The 12,310-nt window shown below is 45.6% G+C and overlaps 1 protein-coding gene across 3 annotated transcripts in view; it reads right to left on the bottom strand.

Annotated features, from left to right (window-relative positions):
• The window catches only part of nes (lysophosphatidylcholine acyltransferase 3 protein nessy), a 52,456-nt gene extending 41,629 nt beyond the window's left edge, over positions 1-10,827 (bottom strand). For 2 of the 3 annotated variants that reach the window (XM_089572562.1, XM_089572563.1), the window contains exon 1: positions 10,495-10,827. In XM_089572562.1, the coding sequence (XP_089428688.1) occupies positions 10,495-10,582 (88 nt within the window). In that variant the 5' untranslated portion in view covers positions 10,583-10,827. The remainder of the gene's footprint in view (positions 1-10,494) is intronic. The other variant, XM_089572561.1, reaches the window with a different exon arrangement.
• Positions 10,828-12,310: the final 1,483 nt, after the last annotated feature.

Below are 12,310 nucleotides of genomic sequence, written 5' to 3'. Positions count from 1 at the left end.
TATGTAATGGTGGATGACGACGATGCAAAAATTAATGAAAAAAAGGTTTGCTGATCTAATGTAGTCAAGGAGTGAACAATGACATGGTCCCTGCGTCCAAGTAGTGTATGAATCAGTATTGTTCGACACGACCCACTGCCGCCAAGTGCTGAATTCTCGTTGGCTTTAGCGCCGGGCAAACACAACAGGTGGTGACTATCAGCCTCAGTATTTGTCCTAACAGACTGTACACCTGGGGCACATGCACGAATTAACACTTGTTTGTGTTTAGTTTAGTGTTGTTTTTAGTTCCATCAAAATTAGTTACGCCATTTTAAAATCAGACTAAGTTGGTCTAAAGGCCCTATCACCACTAGCAGGACATTTTATTTTGCTGAACAAAATGCATTTGCCTGCAGAGACACGTTAAGAAGATGGCTATGAAAGGAGGTCATTAATGTAAATCAATAATGGTAGAAGGAGTAATAGAACAGAGCTCTGAGGTAACCTGAAATGCACATCTGAGTGGAGAATTATTACCACCAACAGATAGAAACTATAACAGATTAGTGAGCAAATGTTCAACCTACTTTAAAAGGTTAAAGCCAAGGTCAAGTTGACCTAGCTAACAAAGAAGTATCTGATATCGAACCCCATTTAATGTTCTAGTTAAATCTTAAAGAAACGAAGTAAGTAATCATGAATACTTCATCGATGAAGTACAATTTGCTGCATTTCACATTAATATATGACTTCTTGCAAGCCCCGCTACACAGGTGTAAAGAACAAACTTAACCAAAATTTAACAATTCACAAAGGTGACAAAAACAAATGGATGCAAGTGTATACGACAAAGATATCACTAACAACATATCTCCACTTGTGACGCTACCCTTCATGCAGTGTTAGCAAGCCCAGTAACTTCATTCCACACATTTTCAACTCGTTGGCTAGCATAAACATACCACGCTGAACTTATGAAGCCCACTTAGGATCCACATTTAGGTTGTGACTTTTAAGGCGGAAGCCTTTAATGTCTCATCGTTGTAAGCAGCAGTTGTCGACAGAAATGTCACGCTTTTCAGTTGGTCGAAACGGTCGTGACGTCACAGTGCGCCAATTTCAAACAGGGCCAATTGTACTTTGGCTAGTAACCATGCAACCAATTGAAGGGATCATATAGTGATGATCCAAGTAAGTGGGACTGAGCTTAGTTAATTGCTTAATTACCAAATTAGCCTAATTAACTTTTCTAGTCAGGCCATATAAATAAATAAAACCGAGTAGGAAATTCGTCGAGCTCGGGAATCGAACCCCGGTCTTCGGAGTGCGAGACGAGCATGCTATCCACTCCGCCATTCCAGCTCGATGGTTTGGAATGAACAAAGGCGCATCTAGTGAGTATGGTGTCTTCGCTCACTGCCATCCTCCTCCCTTCCCTTCCAGCGAGGTTTAGGTGTCCACCAAGATATGAGAGACAGATAGATTTCCTTTCCTCAAAAACCAGTAGAACCGAATGGGCCGTAGCTTTCTATGGACTCGCTGGCAGCATTGCAAGACGCTGTCGCATTCCACTCTTAGAGGCGAAGCTTAACATCTTAACCACCGCACTTTAGGTCAAAAAAGTGCACCCCCCCCCCCCTGAATTTTGACGGGTAGACGAGATATGTGAGACAGTTACTGCGTAATTTCCTTTCCTCAAATACAATTTTCATTTTCTTCATGGGCCATCTTTGTCTTTCTTCTTTCACTCCCACTTCCTCCCTTCCTCTACCGTGTGGTTCAGGTGTCCAGCGAGATGACAGAGAATTACTGCGCCATTTCCTTTCCTCAAAAAGCGTTGCATTCAAAAGGCATCGCGCCCAAGGGATAGTGGCGTTCCGTGGCAGCGCTACAATACGCTGTGGCGTTCCACTCCTAAAGGCGAAGCTTAAGCGTCATTAATTAGCAGTTAATTAGTATTCAGGCATTAATCAGTAATTAACCATTAATCAGTGATTTGTCGTCACTTAGTAATTAGTACTCAATTACATGTGACGCCACCAGTGCCACAGAAGCAGCCAAAGTGGTGCGGAAAACGCTTTCACCTCTACGCACTTTAGACAGCCAAAGTGCCCCTGAATTTTTTAAACACATTCCTTTAGCTGATATCAGTGCACTCGGCAACGTCTGGCACAAAACTACAATAAAAACTCGCGCATGGTTCGAATGCTTCACATAGCTATACTAGCCTCAAATGCCAGTGAAAATAAGGCACTCGCAGATTTTCTTTTTTTTTCAATCCTTAAGCTGCTCATCTGTACCAACAAAATGTTTCCAGCTGTTCCCATATTTTTCTCACTCCTTCCTGACAGTCACGCTTTTCTCCCTTTTTCTATTAAGCACATTCGGAACATCTGCCTGCCATGCATGGAGCCATGAGAAGCACAGAGCAATTCTCATTTCGAACAAACACCGATACAGATGGCCAGGCCAGAAATGGTTAGTTCACTTTTTGTGCTAAAAAAAGACATAGCAGGCCAGCAGGAATGCCACAGTGTAGGGCTCTGGTTTAATTTTAACTGTGGCCCAGTAAGCGAGCTATCTTCTCCCTGCAGCTCCTCAAGGGGGAACCATCACACAATGGCATCGCCCAAACGAATGGACCGCACCTGAAGTCTAACAGCAATGGAATAAAAGATGACGAAGTGTGCCTTCCAAAACAACCCTTCATCACACACTCTCCTAAGAAAACCTAAGCACTGTAGGTGTTCTCTGCGATGTCCGTGCCATAGACATCAGAGTTTTCAGCCTGCAGGGGGGGGGGGGGGGGGGGGATGCATGGGACCCAATTAGCGCAGACTCTCTTTTTCATTTGCTCTCTCTCTCTCCCCCTTCCACCCTCACACAAGAGATTAGACAGGCGCAGAAGCTATATACGTGAATGCCAGTTTTATTTGTCTCTATCGAGTGAATACACCAGGAGTGACCCCATGGTTCTTATTAAGATAACTAATAAATAAGAGAACAAAACAAACTAAAAATACGTAAACGCTAGGTATAAATTCATAACTTCCTTAGACAAAGTGAGAGAAAACCCCGGGCAACACATTTCCAGAACAAGCTAACAATTCAAATACTATAGAAACGCTCAGCAGTACAAACATTTACAAAATAAGCTAACAATTCAAAAGTTAAAGATGGATTATGAACTCTTCTTCTCTCAAACAAGCAATCCTTTGCTAGGTGGGGATAGGACAGCAAAATTAGTGTTGTAAGGGGCTCTTCATGTGGATAGCGAAAGGCAGACGTAAAGGCTCCTTATATTGAAAGGTACAGTCTTTGTTAGAGCCCAGGGGGTTTGCTTCTAAGCCTCGCAGTGGGACTCCTGTAACATTCGTGGTAGCCCTACCCATTGGAGGAGGCAGGACCAGAAATCTTCTTACCTTCAGCAAATTTGGAGCGCTGGAGATGCATTACGAACCAGACAGTGTGCTTCAGAAGCAAACCCCCTGGACTCCAAACTTTTGACAAAGGCTGTATATCATCAAAGCTGATGTTTTGGATCAAGACATGATTTCAGTGTTGGGGGAGAGTTCAAAGTCTTAGAACACGAAAGAAGTAGCTGTTCATTTGATTCTGCATACAGACTTTGACCAAGAGACGTCCGAATAGCTCCCATTGCCAACTGGATCCCTCAAAGATGAACTCAATCTAGTGTAGTCATCCTTCTCCTTTGTTGATGGGAGACAAAACTATGTGCTCGCGGCTGTTGAAGGCTGTGCTGTTCTCCTAATTTTTAGGCAACTGTAGTTCTTTAGTCGATCTGTCTAAAAATCGTACGAATGAACATATGCTGCCCCCTAACCCCATCTCTCGATCTCCGGGGGGACAGGGAGGCTCTAGCCCTACAGCCCCCTGCAGTCGACATCTGTGGATAAATTTACGTTGAATTCATTTTTTTTATTCTGTTTTAAATGACAAAAATTCAGGAGGGTGCTTTGTTGACCTAAAGTGCGATGAGGCGGAAGCCTTAAGCACGGTGTTGCTGCTTGTGTCACTGAGGTGGGGTTAAGATGTTAAGTTTTGCCTCTAAGAGTGGAATGCGACAGCGTCTCGCAACGCTGCCAGGGAGTCCACAGAACGCCATCGGCCATTCGGCGCTACGCCTTGCACATCAATAAATTGGTTTTTGAGGAAAGGAAATGTATCTGTCTTGCAAAATCTCGGTGGACACCTGAACCTTGCTGTAACGGGAAGGGAGGAAGATGGGAGTGAACGAAGACACCGTATTCACTAGACGCGCCTTTGTTCATTCCGAACCAGCGAGCTGGCATGGCGGAGTGGTTAGCGTACTCGTCTCACATTGTGGAGACCCTGGTTCGATTCCCCAACTCGACCAATTTCCTACTCGGTTTTATTAATTTATTTATTTTTCTTGGAGCATCACTATACCATCCCTTTAATTGGTTGCATAATTACTAGCCAAAGCACAATTGGCCCCGTTTGAAATTCGCGCACACTGACGTCACGACCATTTGGACCAATTGAAAAGCGTGACATTTCTGCTGACAACTCCTGCTTGCTACAATGAGGCATTAAAGGCTTCCGCCTTAAAAGACACCACCTTGAGTAGCACGCCACAGATTGCTAGCTATTCAGCATGAGTTATAAACTGTCACAAGAGAATTACGAAGCGCAGAAGAAGACAAGAATGTGGTGAGACAACAGGATCGTTGCGTCAAAGGACTAAAGACCTAATTTTAGCTCTGTGTTTTCTTCCTCCATAGAATGCATTAGGATACATGGATCACTGTGTAGTATTCGCCTACAACCACCAAATAATTTATGCGTGAATTTCTTCTTGATGCTGCTCAGATTTCGGTTTCATCAACCGAACGATGGCTGTGATGTGTGAAGAATGAAAAAAGCCTGCAATATAAACCCTGATATGCAGTTTCAATTAACTATAACACAAACTAGCCCGCTTCAAGAGCTGGAATGACAACAAACAACGTATCAGGAGTTATACTGCAGTTTTTTTTTGCACCTCACATGATCTGAAGGTCAACTAAATGTCTAAATGTCATAGCCATCATTCGTTTGATGAAACCAAAGCAGCCCAGAGAAAGGAATTTCTTTCTCTATGGAAGCAATGTCAAGAAGAAATTCAATTATCAATTATTTAGCGGCCGTAGGTGAACATCATGCGGTAATCTATGTATTTAACAAAACTTCTGTTTGGGCTAGATGGTGCATAGCTTATTTTGAAATGAATTTAAGCGCACAAGAACACGCACACAAGAAGAGGGAACACGCAGGACAGGCGCTAACTTCATCTGATTTATTCGCAGGCAAGAGAGCAAAAATATATACATAAAAGGAGACATGCGCAGTAAAGAAACACACCGTCAGTTCACAATATGTGCTCAAGATACCTGCCTCCAAAAGATTAACTGATGTGTCACTCACACAGTCATGCCCCCTCTTCCTGATGTGAAAGGCTTCTAATAGTTCACGTGTCATCTTATCACCACCTCTGCCAAGTATCTTTATCTCCTTCAGCCATGGCTCCCATGCTCTGCAGTTTGCACAATGCTCTGCCAATCATTTCAAAATAATCTATTTATTTATTTATTTATTTATTTATCATCATACCCACAGCGCCATTGTCTGGCATTACAGTGGGGGGGTTGAACAAAAAGTACACAAATGCTACCTCATGCAGGTGGTTACAAAAAAAAAGATAACAATGAGATAGAAAGAACACGGAATTATTATACATAAAAAAATGTCACAGCATGGAAGAAAACGAATCATTTGATAATATGGACACTACTTCCTCAGGCAGCTTGTTCCATTCCGAAACCGTTTTAGGGAAAAAAGACATTTTAAAAAGGTCAGTCCGGCATCTGTATTCTTTAACTTTAAGTGGATGATCTCTTCGTAAAGACACGTAATCAGGGTTGGATATATATTTGGTTTTGTCTATTCCAGTTCTAGAATGAAATATGTTATGAAATAATTTTAAACGCAGAACTTTCCTACGTTTTTGAAGGGAGTCCCAACCCAAAGATTTTTTCGCGCACGTAACACTACAATATCGCCCATAGGTATTGAAAACAAAACGAACGGCCAAATTCTGAACTCTTTCTAGCTTTTGAACATCAAGAAAGGATTTCGGATCCCAGACTGTGCAAGCATACTCAAGTATGCTTCTAACGTTTGTATTATACAGCAGTTCTTTAGTCTTTAAGGGGAAAAGTTTAGCGTTACGTCGCAGGAAGCCTAACACACGACAGGCTTTGGCAGAAACGAAATCCACGTGACGATGCCAATACATTGAACTTGTTAAATATACACCAAGATATTTAAATTCCAACACTGAAAGCAGTCTGCTATTATTTATGTTATAAGTGAAAATATGGGGAACCTTCTTTTTAGTGAAACACATATGTACAGATTTTTGTAAGTTAATATGCATTCCGAAGTTCTCACACCATTGGGCCACTTTACACAAATCCTGTTGTAATGCATCACAGTCACTTTGATCGTTAATAATTCTATACAATACACAATCGTCCGCAAAAAGACGCATGTATGAAGAAATACCTGAAAAGATGTCATTCATGTAAATTATGAACAGTAATGGGCCCAAGACGGATCCCTAACATGTATGTTAATGTCTAATGCATCACATGATAGAAGAAAACATGCAAGTCAACCGCCGCAGTGGCTCAGTGGTTACGGCGCTCAGCCGCTGGCCCAAAAGAGGCGGGTTTGATCCCAGCCGCGGCGGTCGAATTTTGATGGAGGCGAAATTCTAGACACCCGTGTTCTGTGCGATGTCAGTGCACGTTAAAGAACCCCAGGTGGTCGAAATTTCCGGAGCTCCCCACTACGCCATCCCCATAGCCTGAGTCGCTTTGGGACATTAAGCCCCATAAAACAAACAACAAACAAAACATGCAAGCAAAAATTCAGTGTTCTATAGTCCTTTGTATAGCGAAAATTCGGTGTTCTACAGTCCTTTGTGTAGTGCAGTTTGTATGTTTTGACGTATTGCTCCACTACTGAAACGGACACTGATGACAAATAGACTTTGATCTGAACCAATAGGGCACCGCGTTCTAATCACAGTGGCCACCCTCACTGAAAACGGAACTTTAATGAGAGCTAGGAAAGACAAAAAAATTAAATACAGAAGTCGCCATCAGCAGCCGATTGCGCAAGTAGAATGCACGCATCGACACCGATCTTTAGATGTGGATCACACACGCTACGCTACACTGCCAATCACTCCAAAATGGTCACGACCAGCCCTTTTCGGCAAGGACGTCACAGGTTTGAATCGATTGGCGGAAAGATTTTTACAGCCAATTTTCTCGTCGATAAATGCGTCTCTTGCTGCTGAGCAAACGTCAACACAGCCAGAAAGGGCCAGAGAATATATTTTTACGAAGAACAGTACATGATGGAGCTGCCCCTCCCCGGTAAAGGAGTGAAAAGGAAGTGGGCTGTACTATAGTGCACTCCTTTATATAAAAGGAAGTGTGCTAGAGGACAATTTACTCCCTTTTTTACTCCCATATAGGTGTATTCATGACTAGTGTGATACCTTATGCCAGGTGTAGGAGGTATTCACATGACGTCATCCGCAAGGGGCGCTAGCGGCCGGTGCGGCATTCGCCATGTTGGCGGTCGCGCATAGCCTCCGCAGCCAGCTGCTGCATTTAAATAGCTGGTGATGTGAGTGTATTTCGCGTGTCACCGCAGATAATTTCTGTCCGGCCCGTAACACCGCGTGACTGAGTGGTTGTTCCGTGGACTGTGCGAAGCAGAAAAGAGCGGCCACGCTCAAAAGGTTCCACTTTGTGAAAAGGTCGACCCGTAGGAAAGCGGAGGCGCCGGCGCGATATGAGACGTACAGGACTGCTGGACTGCTGCCGTGCGTTAAATTCACCGGTATCGAGACCCACCTTATGCACGGCTTAAGTTTGCCGGCAGGCCAAGGAATTAAAGGATACAAATCTATGAGAGGGTGCAATTACTTGACAAGCGGGTGGGTCCAAGAGCCATGCTGAGGGTGCCGAAGTCGTGACGGCCGAAGTGCCATTTTTGGACAGGTGAAATAATTCGAAGGGTCTTTTCGCTTAGCTGTAGCTTAATTTGTCATCTCTATCTGCTGAAAGTGACGTGTTACTACTGAATCTAGCGGAATGGCTGCACACTGCGTTGCTGCGAAAGGGCTAGACGTCTTGTGCATACGAAGCAGCGCTACGTAGCTACAATCAAAACTGCAAAACATTCTCGCTGGGTCTGCCGTTCGTGCTACGAGCGCGTGACAGTATTTGTTCGACCATTCTGTCGTGTAAATAAGGCAGCTATGATGCTTTGCCTTTCTACTGAAAGACCGTCTGAGAAGCTTCAGCAGTTCGCTGACTACAGCCGCTGGAAACATGAGTTTCTGCGTCGCCAGTTTTGGAATTTCGGTAATTAATCGTGCTGTTTATCCACGATGTACCCTGCATGACTAGCTAACAGTTATCAATTGATATTAAAAGGTGCAAGTCGTGTGCATTCTTGCGTGCAGTGCAGCCAGCCAGTTTTGCTGCCGAGTTGCTGCAGGCAGTTCGCGGTTATATCACGGCACAGAAGAATTCCACTGCAAACTTCATGCACAATAAGCGTTCCACAAAGAAAAGTGGTCGCTGACGCATTTAACAACATGAAAATATGTTACGGATCACTAACAGTTCAGGCCCGGTACCTCACGGTGTTCCGTGACACTGCGAGAGCTGGCGTGAAACGACCGCAAACATGGCGCAGTTGCCGCAACGACGCTCGGGCCCTCTGGTAGCGCGGCCTCAGTGAATACCTCCTACAGACTAAGAGGCTGCACCACACCATCAAGTTCAGCCTACTAACACAGCAACTTCTCACACACTGTCACTACCTTATCAGAACCATTGCTTTGTCACAGAGGTTTTGACATGGCATGTAAGGACACTGACAATGTCTGTAACCACAGCAAGCCATTGTTAATGTGAACCCATGAACAAGCATCTTCAAAAAGTGTCACGTTCCGACTTCTGTGGCAGTTCAGCGGCACTTTCATCACTGGTTGGATGGTGTATGGAGTTTAACGTCCCAAAGCGACTCGGGCTAAGGGGGCCGCCGTAGTGAAGGGCTCTGTAAATTTCAACCATCTGGGGTTCTTGCACTCACATCGCGCACGCACACTCACACTCACACCGCACAGTACACGGAGTTCTAATAAGCCTTCACCGAAATTCGGCCGGGATCTGCCATCATCTTGCGCACTTTGCGCTCATAGGCCCTCTGGTTTCTGGATTTCTGCTGTGGTTACTTTTTTTCCTCCACAATCCATAGCTTTGTTTCTGTGATGCACTTGCTCCTTTCATGACACACACTCACATTTCCCACGGCCAGATAAAGCTGTTCGTAGCTAACCCGACAAACTCCTCGTTTTACTAGCCTAACCAAGGCGAGCATATATGCGTTTTGCTGTGCCCGTTGCTTTAGAGTTTTTTTTGTCCCACATATTTGATCTTTGCATGGCCTAGTTTTTCTTCATGCTGCGATAGTGCTCCACATTGCAACCACTGTTCTGAACATGACCACTGTGTGTTGATTACCGGTACTACTCGCTAGCAAAAAAAGTCAAGATAAACAACGCGACTTTTCACCGCACAGAGGTACCAAGTATATCATCGAAAAACGCCTGTACTTCTTCCACGGCAAATAATATTCGCCGAAAAAAAAAAAACCACCCTCTGAAACAAACACCGCAGAAATCTGCCGAATTTTCAAAAAATAACGAAAACTCCAACCCCTATTCGTAACCAGTTTATCTCGCGAATGAGAGGAATCCCTTAGCATGCTGTGGGCAGCGCAAAGTTTGCTGCCCTCTCCGCAGGCGCCGCTTCTCACTGCTCGTAGTACTACAACTGTACTGCGTGGCCGATGCTCGGGGATCTGTCTCAGACCCTCACGACATATCAGCAGACCGCCACGCGCTGACCCCAAGCGCTCCGCTGGTCGTGGACGGGCCGTCGAATGAATGGAAAGCACAGCTAATTCCTCCCCGTTTGCGGCCAGCGACTGCCCGCCTAGCAGAGAAAAAAAACACGCCGCGCTTCCGTCTTCGGCGCCCGTGCGAAGGCCGGCCGGCACGCACCGCTGGCGGACGCTTCGCTTTTTTTCCTCGTACTATTCTGGCGACCGGACGGCCAACGAACCCGACCAGTTCTCGGCCCCGTATCTCCGGAGAAAGCGGCGTATCCCCAGCTCGGCTGATATGCCGTCAGCCGGAATGATCAGATCGCGCCACGAGCACTACGCTCTGGCGCCGGCTCAGACGCGGCTGATCGGGCCGGTCCGGGGTTCAACCCGGGTGGAGTGCGCGGCCGGCGTGGTGAGCGACGGGTCTGCACCCGGTGCAGCAGCGCAGTTAGCCGCGAAGGGCGCCTGGACGAAGAGCCGAGTGCGATGTCGCAGCGCAGGCTGGCTCACCTGCGAGGATGGTCAGGAGCAGCCGAAAGGCCGCTTCCGACGAGCCCAGGTAGGCGGCCACCCGACCCAGCGTGCCCGGCGCGGTCATGATCGGTGTGCTCTGCCAAGAGCCTCGAGTCGGCCACTCGCCGCCGTCAGCGTCACAACAGCCAGCACGCCACGCGGAGATCGCTCGAGCGGCGATGCTTCGTCAGCTTTGCCGAGCACCACTCGCACCACCACGCGACAACGAGCACCGCGGCGAAACACTTGCCGTCGCGCACTGCTCCCCGTCGTCACGTACGCCTCCCGTCAATGGGCACAGTAGACCATGCACGCAAAGACGCGAAAATACGCGGAAAACGATGAGCGCGCCCCGCGGCGACGCAAACGTGCAAGCCGCAAGACGGCGCCACAAACGACGTTGCTTTGCGCAAAGGTTCGTTTCTGTTTTCGGTTTTGGTTCGGCATTCTTTGGTGGGTGGTGGTGGTGGTGAAAAACATTTATTACGAATGAACAGGAGGTATGTTTGGATCAGCCCGTAAGGGACCGATCCTTACAAACACTAGGTGGAGGCAGACTGCATTCAATGCATCAGAGCGGTTGGTGAGGTGAAACGATATATTTGAACGAAGAACACAGTAGCGTGAAACCGACACGAAATAAAGGTGAGATTTTTTTGCGCGTTTTCTTCTTTCAAATGTTGCATTAGACACGGATTACAGCATTATATTCGCGATTCGAACCCGCGGGTACGCCTACAACCGCTAAATAATTAAATAGTTGATGAATGAATATTGAATGTCTTGATGCTGATTCGGTTTCATCAACCGACCGATGGCTGTGACATGTAGTTGACCTTCAGGTCAAGTGAGGCGCAAAAAAATAGGTAGCATAACTGCTGATACGCTGTTTGGTGTCATTCCAGCACTTGAAGCGCACGCGGCTCGAAAGATGTCTCTATCCTTCCGCACACCGTGATCTAATAGCTACAAATATCTAGGTGTAACAATCACAAGCAGTCTTTCCTGGAACTCACATATAGATAACATATGCTCCTCTGCATTTAAAAAGCTGTGTTTTCTGAGGCATAAACTAAGAAATTCACCTTCTCACGTAAAACTGCTAACGTATAACACTTACATCAGGCCAAAGCTTGAGTATGCTTCGGTTGTTTGGGACCCATTCACTAAACTTAACATATATAAATTAGAAAGGGTTCAAAGAAAAGCTGTTAGGTTTATCTATTCCAAATTTAAAATCACCGACTCCCCCACTGACCTCATGGCGGCTAACAATATTGAAACACTTGAAACGCGAAGAGGAAAATATCGCCTTGAGTTTCTTTATTCTTTACTTAACCATAAGTTTGCTTTGGATCCTTCACAGTACATATCCCCTTTAAACATCATCACATTCACTCATTGACGCCGTATTTTGCGAAAACTGACTGTTTTAAATATTCGTTTTTTCCGCGGACAATATCCGATTGGAACCATGTTATGACATCGTAATAGTTTGCAATATTTGTCTCCTCATTTTTATGTATATTTCTTTTCATTGTGTTCTGTATCTTTTGAGTTTTAAGAATATATGCCTGTCCTGCTTGGACCCTGAAAAGGGTCTGCAGTATGTACTAAATAAAAAAACAAGACGCGAGGCCGTCCAATGGCGCAAACTACAAACTGGCAGTTTTCCATACCCCCTCTTATACAGCAAGATCTTTCCGCAACAGATAGACCCCATGTGCAAACACTGCTCAACTCCAGCCTCTCTCATACACATGGTGTGGACTTGTACACATTACAACACAAACAACCCAAACACCCCAGAGAC

The sequence above is a fragment of the Amblyomma mixtum genome, chromosome 2 (genome assembly GCF_055824585.1).
Source record: "Amblyomma mixtum isolate Tamu chromosome 2, ASM5582458v1, whole genome shotgun sequence".
In the NCBI taxonomy this organism is placed as follows: domain Eukaryota; kingdom Metazoa; phylum Arthropoda; class Arachnida; order Ixodida; family Ixodidae; genus Amblyomma; species Amblyomma mixtum.
Note: the sequence above shows the minus strand (reverse complement) of the source record. Positions and strands in the feature narration are given on the sequence as shown.